Raw genomic sequence first — 22,430 nt, 5'->3', positions numbered from 1 at the left:
CGACTGAACTGTAGTCAAGGTGCGACAAAACTATGGCCTGGAGGACCTGCCTTGTTGATAGTGTTAAGAAGGCAGAGCATCGCTTTATTATGGACATACTTCTCCCCATCTTAGCTACTACTGTATCAATATGTTTTGACCATGACAGTTTACAATCTAATGTTACTCCAAGCAGTTTAGTCATCTCAACTTGCTCAATTTTCACATTATTAAGTACAAGATTTAGTTGAAGTTTAGGGTTTAGTGAGTGTTTTGTTCCAAATACAATGCTTTTAGTTTTAGTAATATTTAAGGCTAACTTATTCCTTGCCACCCACTCTGAAACTAACTGCAGCTCTTTGTTGAGTGAGTCAACCGCATACATAGAAACTCTGGCTTTACTCAAGTCAGTGACATGTCATCAGTAAAAGATTTAAAAAGCAAGGGGCCTAAACAACTACCCTGGAGAATTCCTTGGTTAGGGAGGTGACCAAGAATCCGATGGTGACTTTTACAGAGCTCCAGAGTTCCTCTGTGGAAATGGGAGAACCTTCCAGAAGGACAACCATCTCTGCAACAATCCACCAATCAGGCCTTTATGGTAGAGTGGCCAGACGGAAGCCACTCTACCTCTGCCTTTTGTCAAACTCCTGCTTGGAGTTTTACAAAAGGCACCTAAAGAACTCTGACCATGCGAAACAAGATTCTCTGGTCTGATGAAACCAAGATTGAACTCTTTGGCCAGAATGCAAGCGTCACGTCTGGAGGAAACCTGGCACCATCCCTACGGTGAAGAATGGTGGTGGCAGCATCATGCTGTGTGTATCAGGTAAGACCCAAGTGCAGACTGTGTTGAATTAACAATATTTATTGCAACAACAGGGGCAGGCAGATGACAGGTCAAGGCAGGCAGGGGCTGATAATCCTGAATATTGGGGCCAAGGTACAGGACGGCAGGCAGGTCGGTAATCCAAAGTAGGGGCAAAGTCACAGGATGGCAGGCAGAACTCTGGTTGAATTGAACAAACAAGATGAACTGGCACAGACAGACAGAAAACAGCAGGTATAAATACCCAGGGGATAAGTGGGGAATATGGGTGGTGGAGAACAAGCATAAGGACAGGTGAAACAGATCAGGGCGTGACCGTGGGAATGGTTTTCAGCGACAGGGACTGGGAGACTAGTCAGGATCGAGGGAAAGATGAAAGGAGCAAAGTACAGAGAGATCCTTGATGAAAACCTGCTCCAGAGCGCTCAGGTCCTTAGACTGGGCCGCAGGTTCACCTTCCAACAGAACAACAACCCTAAGCACACAACCAGACAATGCGGGGGTGGCTTCAGGACAAGTCTCTGAATGTCCTTGAGTGGCCCAGCCAGAGCCACGACTTCAACCCGATCGAACATCTCTGCAGAGACCTGAAAATAGCTTTGCAGCGACGCTCCCCATTCAACCTGACAGAGTTTGAGAGAATCTGCAAAGAAGAATGGGAGAAACTCCCCAAATACAGATGTGCCAAGCTTGTAGCATCATAACCAAGAAAACTCGAGGCTGTAATTGCTGCCAATTGTGCTTCAACAAAGTACTGAGTAAAGGGTCTGAATACTTACGTAAATGTGATATTTCAGTTTAAAATTTAATACATTTGCAAACGTTTCTAAAAACCTATTTTTGCTTTGTCATTATGTGTTATTGTGCATACATTTAATGAGGGACAAATAAAGCTGTAACGTAACAAAATGTGGAAAAAGTCAAGGGGTCGGACTACTTTCCGAATGCACTGTAAGCTGCTTCCAACGTTACTTTAGAGAATTTAGCAGTACATCCAACCAGCCTCACAACAGCAGACCACGTGGAACCATGCCAGCCCAGGACCTCCACATCAGGCTTCTTCACCTGCAGGATTGTCTGATGGGGGATGGGTGTGGGGTGCTGAGGAGTATTTCTGTCTTTAATTAAAGCCCTTTTGTGGGGAAAAACTCATTCAGATTGGCTGGGTCTGGCTCCCCAGTGGGTAGGCATGGCTGCCAAGTGGGTGGGCCTATGCCCTCCAATGCCCACCAATGGCTGCACCCCTGCCCAGTCATGTGAAATCCATACATTAGAGCCTAATGTATTTACTCCAACACCATCACTAAGTTTGCCGATGACACAACAGTGTAGGCCTGATCACCGACAACGACGAGACAGCCTATAGGGAGGAGGTCAGAGACCTGGCCGTGTGGTGCCAGGACAACAACCTCTCCCTCAACGTGATCAAGACAAAGGAGATGATTGTGGCCTACAGGAAAAAGAGGACTGAGCAAACCCCCATTCTCATTGACGGGGCTGTAGTGGAGCAGGTTGAGAGCTTCAAGTTCCTTGGTGTCCACATCATCAACAAACTCACATGGTCCAAGCACACCAAGACAGTCGCGAAGAGGGCACGACAACGCCTATTCCCCCTCAGGAGACTGAAAAAATTTGGCATGGGTCCTCAGATCCTCAAAAGATTCTACAGCTGCACCATCGAGAGCATCCTGTCTGGTTGCATCACTGCCTGGTATGGCAACTGCTCGGCCTCCGACCGCAAGGCACTACAGAGAGTAGTGAGTACCGCCCTGTACATCACTGGGGCCAAGCTTCCTGCCAGCCAGGACCTCTATACCAGGGGGTGTCAGAGGAAGGCCCTAAAAATTGTCAAAGACTCCAGCCACCCTAGTCATAGTCTGTTCTCTCTGCTACCGCACAGCAAGCGGTACCGGAGCACCAAGTCTAGGTCATAGAGGCTTCTTAACAGCTTCTACCCCCAAGTCATAAGACTCCTGAACGTCTAATCAATTGACTAACCAGACTATTTCCACCCCCCCCCCCTCTTTTACACCACTACCTGTGCTAGTCACTTGAACTCTACATATACATATTACCTCAATTACCTCGACTAACCGGTGCCCTCGCACATTGACTCTGTACAGGTACCCCCCTGTATATTGTTTCGCTATTGTTATTTTACTGCTGCTCTTTGATTACTTGTTACTTTTATTTCTTATTCTTTTTTTTACTGCATTGTTGGTTAGGGGCTCATAAGTAAGCATTTCACTGTAAGGTCTACTACACCTGTTGTATTCGATGCATGTGACTAATACAATTTGATTAGATTTATTTAAATTGACCTTATATGAACTGTAACTCAGTAAAATATTAGAAATTGTTGCATGTTGCGTTTATATTTTTGTTCAGTAGATCTAACATCGGAAACTTATAGCATAGCCAAAGAGTGTTGAATATAAAATTACATTTCAAGTTTGGTCCCTATTCAGTTTGAAATGTCAAGCAGGCAAAATGTTTCAAAGCAGTTTTACTAAACGAACTTCACTGAAATGTTGGTAACCAGTAGTGGAGGCTGCTGAGGGGAGAAAGACTCATAATAATGGCCGGAATGGAATGGTATCAATCACGTATTTTTTTTTGGGGGGGGGGGGTTCATGTCTTTGATATCATTCCATTCATTATGAGCCGTCCTCCCCTCAGCAGCCTCCACTGGTCTCCAGTTTAATGTATTGATCACTTCAACTAGGCTGGATGTGTCTATTCATAAAGTATTATCACAAGTTATACCAATAATTCCAGTAAAATGCGTTATAATTGTATAATATAGTTTTATCATTTCATCTTTGGTCTCTGTCTAGACATGGCTTCCTGCAGCAGTCTACTGTCTGAAGAGCAGTTCCAGTGCTCTATCTATCTGGACGTGTTCACTGAGCCAGCCACCACAACTTCTGCAAGACCTGCATCAGAAAGTACTTGGGTAGCAATTACGTGTGCCAGTGTCCACTGTGTAAAATTACTTTTGATAGGAGACCAGATCTGTGTCGATACTTTTATTTCTGAGATGGCCGCTCAGTTCAGGAAATCAGTTCAATGGAAAGCTACCAGCAGCACCCTACTAAGTCTGGAGAACTGGCCTGTGACGTCTGCACGGGGACGAAGCGCAAGGTACTACATTTCCTGGTGTGTCTCACCTCTTTCTGTGAGACTCACCTGCAACCTCAGCTGATCGACCCCGTGGAGAGCCTGGAAGACAGAATGTGTAAGAAGCATGACAGACTCCTGGAGATGTTCTGGAGGACTGACCAGGCGTATGTGCGTCAGTTCTGCACTGAGACACACTACAAGTCTCACCACACCGTCCCTCTGGGAAGAGAATGGAGAAAGGAGGGCTCTGCTGGAAGCACAGGCGCAGAAGATGATTCAGGAGCGACAGCTGAAGGTCGAGGAGTTCAAACACTCCGGAGAGCTCAGCAACAGAGACACAGAACTTGACATAGCAGACGGCGTGCAGGTCTTCACTGCTTTCGTGTGCTCCATTGAGAGAAGCCAGGCTAACTACATTTAGAATGTTAACGAGAAGAAGAAAAGTGCCGAGAGATGGACTGGAGTGTGTATCGAAGAGCTGGAGCAGGAAATCACTGGGGACCACCTCCTACAGAACGTGTCATCCCTGCAACCCCCCACACTCACCCAGGTCCAGGACTTGTCTGAGATCAGTTTTCACAGTGCTCTGTGTGGAAGGGGTGTGAAGAGAGGGGTGAGGAGCTCTTTGTCTCAGCTGGAGGAAAAAGTGAGGGGGGCTTTTTCTGAGCTTGAGGAGAAATGTCTTAACCGAATGGAGAAGTTTCCTGATTTGATGCTGAAGAAGATACAGTGGATGTGACCGTGATACAGCAAATCCCAGACTCATCCTCTATGAGGACGGCAAAACAAGTGAAAGATTAATTCACAACAAATAAACCTTTACCTTATGAACTACAATATGATCCAGAGGTGGCACCACAGGGTCAAAAGTATGTATTTTCTGGGGCCTGGAGTTTTCTCCTGATCTGATGACCTGGTCAAGTAAAACTCCTATTCGTAGGCTATTCTGGAAAATAAGTATTTTCAACTTTCATTTAGAACTGAAAATTAACCCGGTTTCAACGTCCGGAAAATACTTATTTTTCAATGTCCCAGAAAGATACCTTTTCAACGTCCTGGAAAATATGTACACTGAACAAAAATATAATCGCAACATGTAAAGTATTAGTCCCATGTTTCATGAGCTGAAATAAAATATCCCAGAAATGTTTGATATGCACAAAAGGTTTATTTCTCTTGAATTTTGTGTGCACATTTTTTTACATCCCTGTTTGTGTGTGTTTTCCCCTTTGCCAAGATAATCCATCCACCTGACAGGTGTGGCATATCAAGAATCTGGTTAAACAGCATGATCATTACACAGGTGCACCTTGTGCTGGGGACAATAAAAGGCTCTAAAATGTGCAGTTTTGTCACACAACATAATACCACAGATGTCTCAAATTTTGAGGGAGTGTGCAATTGGCATGCTGACTGCAGGAATGTTCACCAGAGCTGTTGCCAGAGAAATGTAATGTTAATTTCTCTACGATAAGCCGCCTCCAACGTTATTTTAGAGAATTTGGCAGTACGTCCAACCGGCCTCACAACCGTAGAAGACATGTATGGCGTTGTGTGGGCAAGCGGTTTGCTGATGTCATCGTTGTGAACAGAGTGCCCCATGGTGGCGGTGGGGTTATGGTATGGACAGGTATAAACTATGGAAAATAACACAATCGCAATTTGACTGCACAGAGATACCGTGACGAGATCCTGAGACACATTGTCGTGCCATTCATTCACCGCCATAACCTCATGTTTCAGTATGATAATGCACAGTTCCATGTCTCAAGGATCTGTACACAATTCCTGGAATCTGAAATCGTCCCAGTACTTTCATGGTCTGCATACTCACCAGACATGTTACCAATTGAACATGTTTGGGATGCTCCGAGTCGACGTGTATGACAGTGTGTTCGCAACTTCGCACAGCAACCCCCAAGTGACGAAAGCGTTCCACAGGGATGCTGGTCCAGGTCGACTCCAATGTTTCCCACAGTTGTGTCAAGTTGGCTGGATGTCCTTTGGATGGTCGACCATTCTTGCTTTCTTGATGCACAATGGAAACTGTTGAATGTGGAAACACTTAGAATCGTTGCAGGTTTTGACACAAACCGGTGCCCCTGGCACCAACTACCATGCCCCGTTCATAGGAACTTAAATATTTTGTCTTGCCCATTATTCACCATCTAAATGGCACATATACACAATCCATATCTCAATTGTCTCAAGGCTTAAAAATCCTTTTATAACCTGTCTCCCCCCTTCCTCTACACTGATTGAACTGGAATTAACAAGTGACCTCAATAAGGGATCATAGCTTTCACCTAGATTCACCTGGTCAATCTATGTCATGGAAAGAAAGGACATTGTTCATAATGTTTTGTACACTCAGTGTATTTATCACAGAACAACCAAGAAATTAAGAGTGACATCAAGGCTGTCTTTTAGGGCTTTTCTGTAGCTCTGCAAAGATATTATTAAAAGACATCAAACACATCAGTCTTCAATGCACAAGTTGTTCTTGCTCAGTGTTTTCAAAGACTGAGAAGAAAGGGGGCTACGAGTAGTACCAGGGTGCTCACAGTGATGTAAGCACCCAGATGAAATAAAATACATTCAATGAACTAAAAACAGAAGATGGTATCTTCCAGCTACTGTAGCTGCCTCCTAAACATCAATAGGCACTACTAGTAGCGCAACAAATGAAAGTATAAACCAAAAGTTAAGTTCCTGGAGATAATAGCAATCTGATTCCCCTCCTGTCTGAACTGGGCTTGGGCCACTGACCATTAATTAACCTAGATGTTCTGTTCTGCCTTGTGTATTGTTCCAGTCATTTGAAGTTTGATAGAATAGCCATTGTAACTCTCCTACAACAGTCAAATTTGCAGCAGCATTATTTTACAGCCAGAGATGCAGATATGAGTAAGAAGTCCAGTATCTCTGGAGCATTAGCCTACCTCACTTCTAGCCTTAACAATCTATTGAAAACAAAAAAAAAATTGTCATTTTGATGTATATTCCTATGACTGTGAAGCTGTTGCACCTGAAGCATGTATATTTACCTTTAAGATGCGCGTGATTTATGTCGGCCGAACTCGCGGGGGCAAGAAGACGGATGCACGGGTCTATTGAAAACAGCGCACGCCACGGAGGAGACGGGAACAGAGAGGAGGGTGCATAAGCTACACTAAATACTTTCCCTTTAAACAGGGGACACGGCGGCGGGGGATAGATAGAGAGGGGAGAGGAGAAGAGATGTAAAAAAAATAAAAGGAAGAAAGACAGCGAGGGTGGGAGGGAGAGAGAAATAGAAAAAAAAAGAAAGATGTCGTCCTCTCGTTTGAAAAACCGAGGCGAAGCTTTCGATTGCGGCCGATCGGGGACTCTCTAGATAGGGACACGATTTTACGCAACACCGAGGCTTTGGAATCCACCACCGCTTTGGCCTCTCGGAGCTATCGAAATAAATGACTCTTCGTCCACGTATTTACAAACAACTGCGGACTTATTATTATTACTTTTTATATTTTTTCGTTATTTGTAATACCCAAATTTTGCATGGATTTGAGAATAGGATTTCTTCTTAGGCTATAATATAAATATACAATGTAAATTGCATTGTAAATGCATCATTAAAAGCATGCATCAACCATTTTGTCGCATTTTAGTTATAATATCATGTTGCATCCTTTCGTCCCACACCATATAACATTTTAGTTGAACATTATCATTACTGTCAAAAAATATTGTCATATAACTGACAGCCTTTCAAAATTGATCATTCATCTTCAATAATAATTTATGCTATTGAATGCACCGCGATTTAAACTTTCACACAGAGATATTCACCTTTGATATTTGAAACTGCAGAGAGGAACTAGGTAGGCTGCAGACATTATAGCAGGTGGAGTGATTCATCAGTTGGCCCCAGCCTATGGTTGGTTGGCGCCCAAGTCTCAGGTGGATATATATTTCTAGTTTTGACTCTTGGACTAAAAGTATCTAACATCATCCTGCTTCAAAATGGATTCTTCTTGGAGTAATTTTCTGTTTCAGGTAAGTTTGTGTGTGTGTGTCAGAGAAAGAAAGATACAAATTGTGTTTAATGTCTCACTCTTCAGAGTGCTATGGATGCAGAAGTGAATGCTCAGGGATCCTGGGATCATACACATGCTTATTATGTTTGTGATGTCATATAAGTCTTAAGCTGACAATTTGCCAACTGTGCCCCTTACAGATTTGTTGTAGTATTGATTATGAGGGCAAGAGTGAGAGCTTGTGTGTGTGCTGACTGGGGTCAAAGGTGGCATGATCCCCCAATGATGTGTATTTCAAGCCTCAGCAGCTAATTCTTGCTCTCATTTCCCCAGACTCCGCCCTCACAGACCCAGTCTGAGACAGCCCTCCAATCAGAGCTGCTTCCAGACATGACTGGCTCCGCCCAGAACCCCCCTACAGAGCACATAGCCCCGCCCCCATCCACAGTGGACACAGCCGCCCTGAATGAAGAGCCTTTACCTGGTGAGCATGCAGGTTCTATATCCCAAAAGGCACCCTATTCCTTATATAGTACACTACTTTTGACCAGCAGCCATATGGCTCGGGTCAAAAGTAGCGCACTGTGTGTGGAATAGGGTGGCGGTTGCCATTTGAGATACAGCCAGGATCAGGTACAATTTACTCAATTGATCAATTCCACAAGTCTATAATGATAATATTAGAATAATAATATATGCCATTTATAAGACACTTTTAACCAAAGCGACACACATTAAAAAAATTATGCGTGGTCCCAGCGGAAATCGAATCCTGGCATTGCAAGCATCATGCTCTACTGACTGAGCCACGGAGGACCACTATGTTTATTCAATATTATTCTAATTCAATAAACACATATGGAATCCACAATAAACTACTGGATAGGAGGGGGGTGGAGGGGCAGAGGAAGTTTTTCTTGTTGTCAAGAGTCACGGCTGCTGCAGACTCAGCGGAAGCACCTTGATGTCCTCTCTTTACATATAAAAGCTGAAAACACGCACATACAATCTGATATCTCTTCAGCCCCACCCTGAACCATGGGATTTCTTACTTCAGGAAATAATGTCCTTTTCACACTCCCTGTGTCTGTTGCATATGTTTGTGACAGACAGAGAGGGGTGGAGAGGGGTAGAGAGAGGTAGAGAGAGAGAGAGAGAGACTAAAATGAGAGGTTGTGAGAGAGATAAAAAAAAGACAAAGAAATTTAATATTGTTGCACTGCTCTCACCATCACAGATGTAGACGATTCACTCATTATTTTTTTTATTACATCACAGTTTCTGCCCAGCACGCACATAATGTTCTGAGAACCATACACTACCGTTCAAAAGTTTGGGGTCACTTCGAAATGTCCTTGTTTTTGAAATAAAAGTACATTTTTTACCCATTAAAATAACATCAAATTGATCAGAAATACAGTGTAGATATTGTTAATGTTGTAAATGACTATTGTAGCTGGAAACGGCAGATTTCTTTTTATGGATATATACACTGGTCCAAAAACTCTAAAATAACATCCTAGATCTGAATTAATGAAATATTCTTATTAAATACTTTTTTCTTTACATAGTTGAATGTGCTGACAACAAAATCACACAAATTATCAATGGAAATCAAATGTATCAACCCATGGAGGTCTGGATTTGGAGTCACACTCAAAATGTAAGTGGAAAACCACACTACAGGCTGATCCAACTTTGATGTAATGTCCTTAAAACAAGTCAAAATGAGGCTCAGTAGTGTGTGTGGCCTCCACGTGCCTGTATGACCTCCCTACAACGCCTGGGCATGCTCCTGATGAGGTGGCGGATGGTCTCCTGAGGGATCTCCTCCCAGACCTGGACTAAAGCATCTGCCAACTCCTGGACAGTCTGTGGTGCAATGTGGCGTTGGTGGATGGAGCGAGACATGATGTCCCAGATGTGCTCAATTGGATTCAGGTCTGGGGAACGGGTGGGCTAGTCCACATAGCATCAATGTCTTCCTCTTGCAGGAACTGCTGACACACTCCAGCCACATGAGGTCTAGCATTGTCTTGCATTAGGAGGAACCCAGGGCCAACCGCACCAGCATATGGTCTCACAAGGGGTCTGTGGATCTCATCTCGGTACCTAATGGCAGTCAGGCTACCTCTGGCGAGCACATGGAGGGCTGTGCGGCCCCCCCAAAGAAATGCCACCCCACACCATGACTGACCCACTGCCGAACCGGTCATGCTGGAGGATGTTGCAGGCAGCAGAACGTTCTCCACTGCGTCTCCAGACTGTCACGTCTTTCACGTGCTCAGTGTGAACCTGCTTTCATCTGTGAAGAGCACAGGGCGCCAGTGGCGAATTTGCCAATCTTGGTTTTCTCTGGCAAATGCCAAACATCCTGCACGGTGTTGGGCTGTAAGCACAACCCCCACCTGTGGACGTCGGGCCCTCATACCACCCCCATGGAGTCTGTTTCTGACCGTTTGAGCAGACACATGCACATTTATGGCCTGCTGGAGGTCATTTTGCAGGGCTCTGGCAGTGCTCCTCCTTGCACAAAGGCTGAGGTAGCGGTCCTGCTGCTGGGTTGGTGCCCTCCTACGGCCTCCTCCACGTCTCCTGATGTACTGGCCTGTCTCCTGGTAGCGCCTCCATGCTCTGGACACTTCGCTGACACACAGCAAACCTTCTTGCCACAGCTCGCATTGATGTGCCATCCTGGATGAGCTGCACTACCTGAGCCACTTGTGTGGGTTGTAGACTCCGTCTCATGCTACCACTAGAGTGAAAGCACCGCCAGCATTCAAAAGTGACCAAAACGTCAGCCAGGAAGCATAGTAACTGAGAAGTGGTCTGTAGTCACCACCTGCAGAACCACTTCTTTATTGGGTGTGTCTTGCTAATTGCCTATAATTTCCACCTGTTGTCTATTCCATTTGCACAACAGCATGTGAAATTGAATGTCAATCAGTGTTGCTTCCTAAGTGGACAGTTTGATTTCACAGAAGTGTGATTGACTTGGAGTTACATTGTGTTGTTTAAGTGTTCCCTTTATTTTTTTGGAGCAGTGTATGTAGGCGTACAGAGGCCCATTATCAGCAACCATCACTCCTGTGTTCCAATGGCACGTTGTGTTAGCTAATCCAAGTTTATTATTTTAAAAGGCTAATTGATCATTAGAAAACCCACTTGCAATTATGTAAGCACAGCTGAAAACTCTTGTTCTGATTAAAGAGGCACAATAAAACTGTCCTTCTTTTAGGGACGGGTTGAGTATCTGAAGCATCAGCATTTGTGTGTTCGATTACAGGCTCAAAAATGTCCATAAACAAATAACTTTCTTCTGAAACTTGTGTCTGTTCTTCTTTTGAGAAATGAAGGCTATTCCATGTGAGATATTGCCAAGAAACTGAAGATCCCGTAGAACGCTTTGTACTACTCCCTTCACAGAACAGTGCAAACTGTCTCTAACCAGAATAGAAAGAGGAGTGGGAGGCCCTGGTGCACAACTGAGCAAGTACATTAGAGTGTCTGGTTTGCGAAACAAGTCCTTAACTGGCAGTTCATTTAAATAGTACCTGCAAAACACCAGTCTCAACGTCAACAGTGAAGAAGTGACTCCGGGATGCTGGCCTTCTAGGCAGAGTTGCAAAGAAAAATCCATATCTCAGACTGGCCAATTAAAATAAAAGATTAAGATGGGCAAAAGAAGACAGACACTGGACAGAGGAACACTGCCTAGAAGGCCAGAATCCCATTCATTATTGGTTTTGGGTGTGTTATGCCAAGGCCAGAGTGACAACCCACAGGACGGTTGACCCCCAGGGCCAGGACTGAGCAGTCCAGCACCTAGCGATTACCTAAATAGGTATCTCCCCTGACGTGGGCATGTTTTCAATACTGACTCCTTTTGTCATACTGTATTCCATATAAGGCATGCAGACCTTATGAAAGTTGCCCAGTATATACCTTTAATCTTGGATGGCAACAACAACTGCCCGAGTTACACTGGGAATGCACACGCCATCTGTCCATCAGTGCTCAGACCGTCCACAATAGACTGAGAGAGGCTGGACTGAGGGCTTGTAGGCCTGTTGTAAGGCAGGTCCTCACCAGACATCACCGGCAACAACGTCGCCTATGGGCACAAACCCACTGTCGCTGGACGAGACAGGACTGGCAAAAAGTGCTCTTCGCTGACAAGTCGTGGTTTTGTCTCACCAGGGGTGATGGTCGGATTAGTTTTTTTCGTCGAAGGAATGAGCGTTACACTGAGGCCTGTACTCTGGAGCGGGATCGGTTTGGAGGTGGAGGGTCCGTCAAGGTCTGGGGCGGTGTGTCTCAGCATCATCAGAATGAGCTTGTTGTCATTGCAGGCAATCTCAACGCTGTGCGTTACAGGGAAGACATCCTCCTCCCTAATGTGGTACCCTTCCTGCAGACAATGCCACCAGCCATACTGCACGTTCTGTGCGTGATTTCCTGCAAGACAGGAATGTCAGTGTTCTGTTATGGCCAGTGAAGAGCCCTGATCTCAATCCCATTGAGCAGGTCTGGGACCTGTTGGATCGGAGGGTGAGGGCTAGGGCCATTCCCCCTAGAAATGTTCATACAAATATTTACACATGTTAAGTTTGCTGAAAATAAACGCAGTTGACAGTGAGAGGAGGTTTCTTTTTTTGCTGAGTTTAGTACGTTCCGTGGAACCGTCTTAAACTGCAGTAATTTATGTCTAAGATTATATGAACATGACTGGGCATTCAATCATATTTGTATCCATGCATGATCATCAATATCTTCTACCAGGTCTTCCTCACATTGTTGATTTTCATGCTTTGTGTCATCGTTAAATCATGCCTGATTTAACCCTTGTAACAGTTTGGAAATGAACTTTGGAGGTTTGTCAGACTGCCTTAAAATAGTTTCAATCTTTGAAGTTTCTGTCTTCTCCATTGTTTGCTGCACAGAGAGAATAGTGTATCTGCTAAAATTCACCTCAGCTCCGTCACAGACTGGTCTTCCCCGGCTGCCTGACCCTGCAGAGACACATCCCCACCTGATCCTCCTAAAATGAGGCATAACGCTCAAAGAATTACCTTGGTGTACATTTATACATTTTATTATCCCAGAATAGAATCAGTGGTTCAATAGTTGAAATGACCATTATTGTCAGATCCCAGACTGTAACCTTAATCTTTAAATGCTTTCCTGTAGCTACTGTAGGTCTATCCATCAATTCAAGATGGAAATTCACTGATATTGTGAATATACTGCAAAATTCACCTGAGCTCCGTAGACTGGTCTTTCCTGGCTGTCTGACCCTGCTTGGTATGTTATGGGGCTCCCGAGTGGCGCCCCCGAGTGGCTCAGCGGTCTAAGGCACTGCATTTCAATGCAAGAGGTGTCACTGCAGTCCCTTGTTCAAATAACTGACTTGCCTAGTGAAATACAAATAAAATTAAACTGTCGCCATCTGATCCTGCTAAGACATGATGATCATATTGTTGTGTACTGACGGTGCACCATAACAGTGAAGCCTGTAGAGCTGTTTATTACTGTGTCAGTTATAAAAATAGGGAGTTAGTTAGGGAAACTGACAAATCAATAACATTACATTGCTATACTGCCTCGAATAAAAACTCACATTCCACAACAACAAAAAACATCATAATTATCCGTCTTCAATCGTTTGGCTGCTGGTTTCATTGTTTGATTCAGGTCTAATGTGAATGAGGCATAAATAATACCTACTTTTGGCCAGCTCTCTCTCTGATGGTACATCAACTGGTGAAAGCTAGCGAAGTTCATTTACTTCTGTTGAAATGAGAAAAAAAGGCTACAGAACATTTCCATACAAACAGCTGTTAGATATTAATAAATGCCACCTCATATCGCTATCTGACAGAATGCTACAGGCTAGAGGTGAACTGACTGTGGTAACTACTATTCATTCACCTCAGTCAAGAGGGTATAAAACATCAGCTAAAGTTACATATCAGTTACACTACTAGTTCAGCACTGGGAACACTCGTTTTTTTCTTCTATTAAGTTAAACAGCAGTTACCTTTCCAGCTACATCAGTCAACTAAAGAGTAGCCAGTTTCTGCTTTGCATGCTTTTACAACTCAGAGAAAGAGCTCAACACATACACCCTGAGAGCAGCTGCCTCTGTTCAACTCTCCTGTGCTGGTCCAGCCAGCTTTTCAAAAGCTTTGCCTTCACACAGCCTATCCACCCGCTCTTTGGTGTACATGTGGTCCTAAATCCAGCTGTATGAAACCTCCAAACAGCCTACCCGACCGTTCTAAGGCGTGCGCATGGACCTAAACATACAAATGCCATTTTTGGTATCACAGTGCAATGATAAAACTAAGAGGGGACAAAAATGCAATTTCTCCCAGTGAAAGTTGTGCCCCTGACTTTAACAGAACTACTACGTTTACTAAAAGTTCAAACATAGTTACATTTAATTACACATTTGGATGTTCTCCAATTCTCAGATGTTCTCCAACTGGTTTGACTTTGAGAATGTTCTCAAATAGTTCAGAGAAGGTTAAGAAACATATTCTTCTGTGTGAATTTCAGTAATTCAGCATAACTTTTGTTACAGATTTCCTCATGGTTCTATTTAAAGTCATATTCTCACATTGTCCCAAGAATGATAAGAAACAACGTTCTTCTGTGGGAATTTCAGTACTTCAGCATAACGTTTGCTGCAGGTTTCCTCATGGTTCTATTTAAAGTCATGTTCTCATTGTTCCGAGAATGTTAAGAAAACTTTCCATAAAAAAAAACAAGAAAACTTTATTAACGTTCAGAGAATGTTCTAAGAATGTTATTTAAAAACATATACATTCCGTTCTCAGAATAAACAAAACTCTTTCCATCCTCTATCTTATTAAATGTGTTGGCTACACCAACTAATTGGCCACACCTGATCTTAATGAGTGGTTGTTTCCTTTGAAATGGGGTCTGTTTGAAAAGACAAAAATGTGAAAAAAATTGCCATTCTAGTTCATCCTGGTGGCGCAGTGGACTAATTCTATAGATAAAGAACAGAAGATCATAGGTTTGAACCTCACTGATGTTGTGCCACAATCAAAAGTAAATGTTTTGCATGTTTAATGCCTAAGCAAATTTACTTCCATGTGTCCTATCTATGCTTGGATTTCAAAACAGTTAACCCAAACTAAGTTAGCAGTGTTATTAAAAGTTTTACAGAAACATGTTCTCAGAACGTTATTTAATTACCATCAAATTACCTATAATTTCCCTTCTCAGAACCTTAATAAAACCTTCCAGAAAAACTTTCAGGAAACCAGAGTAAAATGTTCTTAGAACCTCCCTGCAATATAAAAATGAACGTTCACAGAACAGGCAAAATGTTCACTTCTGTTCTCAAAATGTTTAGAAAGCTTTGCGTTTTACCGGTCAGGGGTCAAGAAACTTATGGCTTCATTCCCAGAACCGATGGGAAATCAAAAACGTACATTCTCACAACTTCCAAGGAACCAAATGTGCTTGCTGGGTGGTCATTCACCAGATGCTTTCATCCTAAACAACTTACAGTATACAAATGTAGAGGGATCCAATAGCTTAATTATTCATTATGTCAGGCCCATGTAGGAATCCTAACCCACAATCTCTACCCTTATTTCCCTTTCAGGAGTTACGTTCTCTCACACTTTTGTTTTCCCTCTTTCCCTTTCCCCTCTATCTTTCTCTCTCTCTTTCCTCTCTCTTTATTTTCCATCTCTCCTTTAGAAAAGGCCGTCTCCAAGCCTGGCCGGCCCACACACATCTGCGCAACATGTAACAAGCAGTTTAAGAACAACTACAACCTCCGGCGCCATCAGTCGGTGCACACTGGCATCAAAATGAAGGACAGAGCAGCCAGAGAGAGGGAGGACGGGAGCAAGGGAGGAGGAGGGGGGCGGCAAACAATCCCTCTCTCCCTCCTCCACCTCTCTCTGCCCTCTCATCCTCCTCCCGCAGTATCCCTCCCCCAACCCTCCCCACTTGGAAACCAGGAGGGCCAACCTGTTGCGGTGGCCATCGCCCCAGCGACCGTCACCATGGCTGCGCCCCAGGTGCTCCAAGCTGCAGTTGTGGTTGCCGGGACAATGGTACAGGTTGGTTGGTGCCTGTTTTCTCATAAAATGAATCATTTGCTGCTCCCTAAGCCGTTCTCGCTCTCTCCTCGCCTACTTTATTGCGCAATGTAGCCAGAGTAGCTATACTTACCCCACAGCCAGCACTAGCCAACTGTCCCTTTCTTCTCATTAAACCTAGAACCAGAACCAGGGGCCTCAACCCTACCCCAACCCTAGCCCCAACCAGGTGAGGAAGAACCATGCATGTGAGGCCTGTGGGAAGGCCTTCCGAGATGTGTACCACCTGAACCGCCACCGGCTTTCCCACTCGGACGAAAAGCCCTACCACTGCCCCATCTGCCAGCAGCGCTTCAAGAGGAAAGACCGCATGAGCTACCATGTACGCTCACACCAAGGAGGGGTGGAGAAACCTTACGTCTGCCCCCACTGCGCCAAGGGATTCTCACGGTGAGAAGGGGGATGACTGGGTGGTGGGAGGGGGGAGGGTTCAATTGTGAAACAAGTATACACACATGCACATACAGTACCAGTCAAAAGTTTGGACACACCTACCTACTCATTCCAGGATTTTCTTAATTTTTTGTATTTTCTACATTGCAGAATAATAGTGAAGACATTAAAACTATGAAATAACACATATGGAATCATGTAGTCACTAAAAAAGTGTTAAGCAAATCAAAATATATTTTATATTTGAGATTCTTCAAAGTAGCCACCATTTGCCTTGTTGACAGCTTTGCACACTTCGCATTCTCTCAACCGCTTCATGAGGTAGTTACCTGGAATGCATTTCAATTCACAGGTGTGCCTTGTTAAAAGTTCATTTGAGCCAATCAGTTATGTTGTGACAACGTAGGGGTGGTGTACAGAAGATAGCCCTATTTGGTAAAAGAAGTCCATATTATGGCAAGAAACAACAGTCCATCATTACTTTAAGACAGGTCAGTCAATCTGGAAAATGTCAAGAACTTTGAACATTTCTTCAAGTGCGGTCGCAAAAACCATCAAACGCTATGATAAACTGGCTCTCATGAGGACCGCCACAGGAAAGGAAGACCCAGAGTTACCTCTGCTGCAGAGGATAAGTTCATTAGAGTTACCAGCGTCAGAAATTGCAGCCCAAATAAATGCTTTGCAGAGTTCAAGTAACAGACACATCTCAACATAAACTGTTCAGAGGGGACTGCGTGAATCAGGCTTTCATGGTCGAATTGCTGCAAAGAAAGCACTACTAAAAGACACAAATAAGAAGAAGAGACTTGCTAGCAATGGACATTAGACCGGTAGAAATCTGTCATTTGGTCTGATGAGATTTTAGGTTCCAACCGCCGTGTCTTTGTGAGATGCAGAGTAGGTGAACAGATGATCTCTGCATGTGTGGATCCCACCGTAAATCAAATCAAATGTATTTATATACCCTTCTTACATCAGCTGATATATAAAAGTGCTGTACAGAAACCCAGCCTAAAACCCCAAAACAGCAAGCAATGAAGGTGTAGAAGCACGGTGGATAGGAAAAACTCCCTAGGAAGGCCAAAACCTAGGAAGAAACCTAGAGAGGAACCGGGCTATGAGGGGTGGTCAGTCCTCTTCTGGCTGTGCCGAGTGGTGATCATAACAGAACATGGCCAAGATGTTCAAATGTCCATAAATGACCAGCATGGTCAAATAATAATAATAATAATAATAATAATAATCACAGTAGCAGCAGCATGGCCAGGTGGACTGGGGACAGCAAGGTGTCATCATGCCAGGTAGTCCTGAGGCATGGTCCTAGGGCTCAGGTCCTCCGGGAGAGAGAGAGAGATAATTAGAGTGAGCATACTTAAATTCACACAGGACACCGGATAAGACAGGAGAAATACTCCAGATATAACAGACTGACCCTAGCCCCCCGACACATAAACTACTGTAGCATAAATACTGGAGGCTGAGACAGGAGGGGTTAGGAGACACTGTGGCCCCATCCGATGATACCCCCGGACAGGGCCAAACAGGCAAGATATAACCCCACCAACTTTGCCAAAGCACAGCCCCCACACCACTAGAGGGATATCTTCAACCACCAACTTACCATCCTGAGACAAGGCCGAGTATAGCCCAGAAAGATCTCCGCCACGGCTCAACCCAAGGGGGGGCGCCAACCCAGACAGGAAGACCACGTCAGTGACTCAATCCACTCAAGTGACGCACCCCTCCTAGGGATGGCATGGAAGAGCACCAGTAAGCCAGTGACTCAGCCCCTGTAATAGGGTTATAGGCAGAGAATCCCAGTGGAGAGAGGTGAACCGGCCAGGCAGAGACATCAAGGGCGGTTCGTTGCTCCAGAGCCTTTCCGTTCACCTTCACATTCCTGGGCCAGACTACACTCAATCATATGACCCACTGAAGAGATGAGTTTTCAGTAAAGACTTAAAGGTTGAGACTGAGTCTGCGTCTCTCACATGGGTAGGCAGACCATTCCATAAAAATGGAGCTCTATAGGAGAAAGCCTCCAGCTGTTTGCTTAGACATTCTAGGGACAATTAGGAGGCCTGCGTCTTGTGACCGTAGCGTACCTGTAGGTATGTACGGCAGGACCAAATCGGAAAGATAGGTAGGAGCAAGTCCATGTAATGCTTTGTAGGTTAGCAGTAAAACCTTGAAATCAGCCCTTGCCTTAACAGGAAGCCAGTGTAGGGAGGCTAGCACTGGAGTAATATGATCACATTTTTTTGTTCTAGTCAGGATTCTAGCAGCCGTATTTAGCACTAATTTAAGTTTATTTAGTGATTTATCCGGGTAACCAGAAAGTAGAGCATTGCAGTAGTCAAACCTAGAACAAAAGCATGGATTCATTTTTCTGCATAATTTTTGGACAGAAAGTTCCTGATTTTTGCAATTTTACGTAGATGGAAAAAAGCTGTCCTTGAAAGTCTTGATATGTTTGTCAAAAGATAAATCAGTTTAAAGCATGGAGGAGGAGGTGTGATGGTGTGGGGGTGCTTTGCTGGTGACACTGTCTGTGATTTATTTTGAATTCAAGGCACACTTAACCAGCATGGCTACCACAGCATTCTGCAGCGATACGCCATCCCATCTGGTTTGCGCTTAGTGGGACTATCATTTGTTTTTTAACAGAACCATGACCCAAAACACACCTCCAGGCTGTGTAAGGGCTCTTTGGCCAAGAAGGAGAGTGATTGAGTGCTGCATCAGATGACCTGGCCTCCACAATCACCCGACCTCAACCCAATTTAAATGGTTTGGGATGAGTTGGACTGCAGAGTGAAGGAAAAGCAGCCAACAAATGCTCAGCATATGTGGGAACTCCTTCAAGACTGTTGGAAAAGCATTCCAGGTGAAGCTGTTGAGAGAATACCAAGAGTGTGCAAAGCTGTCATCAAGGCAAAGGGTGGCTACTTTGAAGAATCTCATATAAAATATATTTAGATTTTTTGCTTACTACATGATTCCATTTGTGTTATTTCATAGTTTTGATGTCTTCACTATTATTCTACAATGTATAAAATAGTAAAAATAAAGAAAAACCCTTGAATGAGTAGGTGTGTCCAAACTTTTGACTGGTAATGTGTATGTACATGCACACATTTGTGAAATTAGTCTGGAGTTCTAATAGAATACAGTTCTAAGTGACTGTCTGTTTTGCAAGGGTAGCTCTATCGACGAGAAATGACCGAAAAGACACAGATAAGACACACGTGGGATCTTAATCCTTTCTCCTGTCTGTTCTAGACCCGACCACCTCAACAGTCACGTCAGACAGGTGCACTCCACTGAGAGACCCTTCAAGTGCCCGGTAATCCTCTTCTTTCTAACTCACTTTAACGCTTTCACTCTCTCTTTTTCTACTCTCTGCATGTATTATTGACCCTCGCAATGAATCTGTCTCCGTCCATTTGTCACAGTTAGTAAGTCACTTGTGATATCTCAGATGGGTCTTGCCATAAAGATCAGTCATTTACAAAATGACACTGATTGGCCAGATGGTGGCGCTATAAAAAGCGATGAAAATGCTAACTTTGAAAGGTCATGCCCCTCAACCGGTTTGACCTAAAGTCATTCCATTCGGTACATAGGTCCCGGCTCACAAGGAGCAAATTTAACTCAGGGACGCATAAGGTTTGTCATGATGGATTTTACACTATTTTGGATTTTGTGAAAAACCCTTAAAAGCTACTCCTCTGGCCCTGAATGACCGATCTCCCAGAAACTGCATCATTCGTGGGGGACAACATTTGAACTCTTGCCTTGTTCTTTCTCCCTATTTTCAAACTTGTTTCCTGTTGTATGTCCCTTGCTTCTATGTATACACTATATGAATGTGTTATAGGCAATTTAATGGCATTGACCTGCTTAGCTTCTAAAATATAGTGGCGAAGAAAAATGTCAAAATGTCCAAGCTTCAACAATGGTTTTGTGTATGTGTGTGCGGGCGCGTGTGCTACACAGACCTGCACGTCTGCCTTCGCCACGCGGGACCGTCTCCGTGCCCACCTGATTCGCCACGAGGAGAAGGTGCCGTGCCACATCTGTGGCAAGCTCCTCTCTGCCGCCTACATCACCGATCATATGAGGGTCCACAACCAATCACAGCACCACGCCTGCCACCTGTGCAACCGCAGTGAGTGGACTTCCATGTTATTTTTTACGTGTGAAAGGAGAGGAGAATACCTGTGTAATAGAGGTGGTTACACAGGTATCCCTCTCTCATTCCTCATCTCTCATATGTCCTTCTCTTTTGTTCCTCATCTTTTGTTCCTCGCCTTTTCTTATTTCTCAATGCTCTCTCTCCCGCTCTCTTCCTCCCTCTCCCTCCCATCTCCCTCCAGGCTTCACTACCCTCACCTATCTGCGTGTCCACGCTCAGAAACACCACGGCCAGGAGTGGAAGGAGAGCGGAGGGACGCGGGGCATGTTCGGCGGGGCCGGTGCCGGCGGGGTGCTGCTGTGCCAACTGTGTGGGGTGCAGTGCAAGACACCCACCCAGCTCCAGGGCCACATGGGCACCCACGCCGTCACCCAGGTCCAGGGCGCCCCCAGCCCCAGCAGTAGCCCCGCGGGGACCGGTACCATGGCTGTGGCCGTGTCTCTGTCAGGCAGCTCAACCGTGGGCCTGCTGGTCACTGACTGCTCCAGCATCGCCCCCCAGCCTCTCAGCTAGCAGCCAGGCCCATTGGAGAGAGGGAGGGGGAAGTGGGAGAGGGGATGGAGGTAAAGGGGTGCCGTATAGACTGCAGTTAGGACAGCTTGAAAGAGGATTGGATGTGGCACCGGGGTGAAATTTCTCCTAAGTACAGGCCCTGGATCAGTTTCCCTTCCCCCAATCCTAACCATTAATGGGGAAAATGAAATACTGGCCCAGGATCAGCATATAGGGGCATTCACCCCCCAGGGCCCCATTTGTTTTTTTAAACCTTTATTTTACTAGGCAAGTCAGTTAATGACAAATTCTTATTTTACAATGATGGCCTACCCCGGCCAAACCCGGGGTAGGTCCAGGCAACACTGGGGTAGGCACAGGCAACACTGGGCCAATTGTGTGCCGCCCTATGGAACTCCCAATCACAGCTGGTTGTAATACAGCCTGGAATCTTTGTATTTGATCCTATTTAAGATGTTGCTGTTGTTTACGCAACAGTCACTTTATCAACTGCCATTGGTGGCCACCAGAGAGAAGAGGAAAGGAGAGATTGTGGAATCCCCCTTTTTTTTGTATCAAATTCTACTGAACGAAAGAGAATGTTTTCCTGTTCAATATGTAACTTTTCCATTCACATAGAACCCAAACTCCCATAAAGATGTTTGGGATTTTACAAATGCATTGCTATTTCTTTTCCTTGGAAATATTGATTATACAGTATATGATCACCCAGACTGAGCTGTGGTCCTACATTGGCTTTTTGCTTTTTAAGATGAACAGTATCCCAAGAAAGGACTGTTGCCTTTTCAACAGAAACATGTCATCACCATGTAACTTTACCATATCACTTATAGACAGATAGCATCAAATGGGTATTTATTTGTCTGTATATTTGGCCACTGAATGCTCGTCTTTCTTTGCTTCCTATGATCTTGTTGTTATTAGTCTGGATGCTCTGATTTTTAATTCTCTCAAAGTTGAATTGGTCTGAAAAGTATTTGTACTTTTGTGACGCGTTTTTGTGAGATTGCATTCTAGACTGTTCATCTGTTGGTGTAGAATTTCCTCTGTTAATGTCACTGTATTAAAGCGGTAGTATGTATAACCTATATGCACTTTATCTGTGAACATGTACAGCATCTGATATCAGAGGTGCCAGTAGAATAGAAAATGATTATGTCTCTGGAGAAAAATGTAATTCTTAAAAAACGTTTGTTTGTTTGTTGTCTCTATATAGATGTAGT

At 44.4% G+C, this 22,430-nt stretch overlaps 1 protein-coding gene across 1 annotated transcript; it reads left to right on the top strand.

The window, feature by feature from the left end:
- The first annotated feature begins 7,007 nt into the window (after nucleotides 1–7,007).
- On the top strand, nucleotides 7,008–22,395 carry LOC109893137 (myc-associated zinc finger protein-like). Its single transcript, XM_020486203.2, has 7 exons — nucleotides 7,008–7,972; nucleotides 8,287–8,437; nucleotides 15,694–16,061; nucleotides 16,222–16,490; nucleotides 19,779–19,842; nucleotides 20,496–20,667; nucleotides 20,876–22,395. The coding sequence occupies exons 1-7, from the start codon at nucleotides 7,940–7,942 to the stop codon at nucleotides 21,205–21,207; spliced, it is 1,389 nt and encodes a 462-aa protein (XP_020341792.1). The 5' UTR covers nucleotides 7,008–7,939; the 3' UTR covers nucleotides 21,208–22,395.
- Nucleotides 22,396–22,430: the final 35 nt, after the last annotated feature.

This window comes from Oncorhynchus kisutch, linkage group LG6 (assembly GCF_002021735.2).
Source record: "Oncorhynchus kisutch isolate 150728-3 linkage group LG6, Okis_V2, whole genome shotgun sequence".
In the NCBI taxonomy this organism is placed as follows: Eukaryota; Metazoa; Chordata; class Actinopteri; order Salmoniformes; family Salmonidae; genus Oncorhynchus; species Oncorhynchus kisutch.
This window is presented reverse-complemented; position numbering and strand designations above follow the sequence as displayed.

What these genes read in the sequence shown, in the direction of transcription:
- LOC109893137 (XM_020486203.2), top strand. Translation starts at nt 7,940, where the DNA reads ATGGATTCTTCTTGGAGTAATTTTCTGTTTCAG. An exon ending in GGAGTAATTTTCTGTTTCAG is followed by an intron (nt 7,973 to 8,286) that starts GTAAGTTTGTGT and finishes TCATTTCCCCAG; the next exon opens with ACTCCGCCCTCACAGACCCA. An exon ending in AGAGACCCTTCAAGTGCCCG is followed by an intron (nt 19,843 to 20,495) that starts GTAATCCTCTTC and finishes TGTGCTACACAG; the next exon opens with ACCTGCACGTCTGCCTTCGC.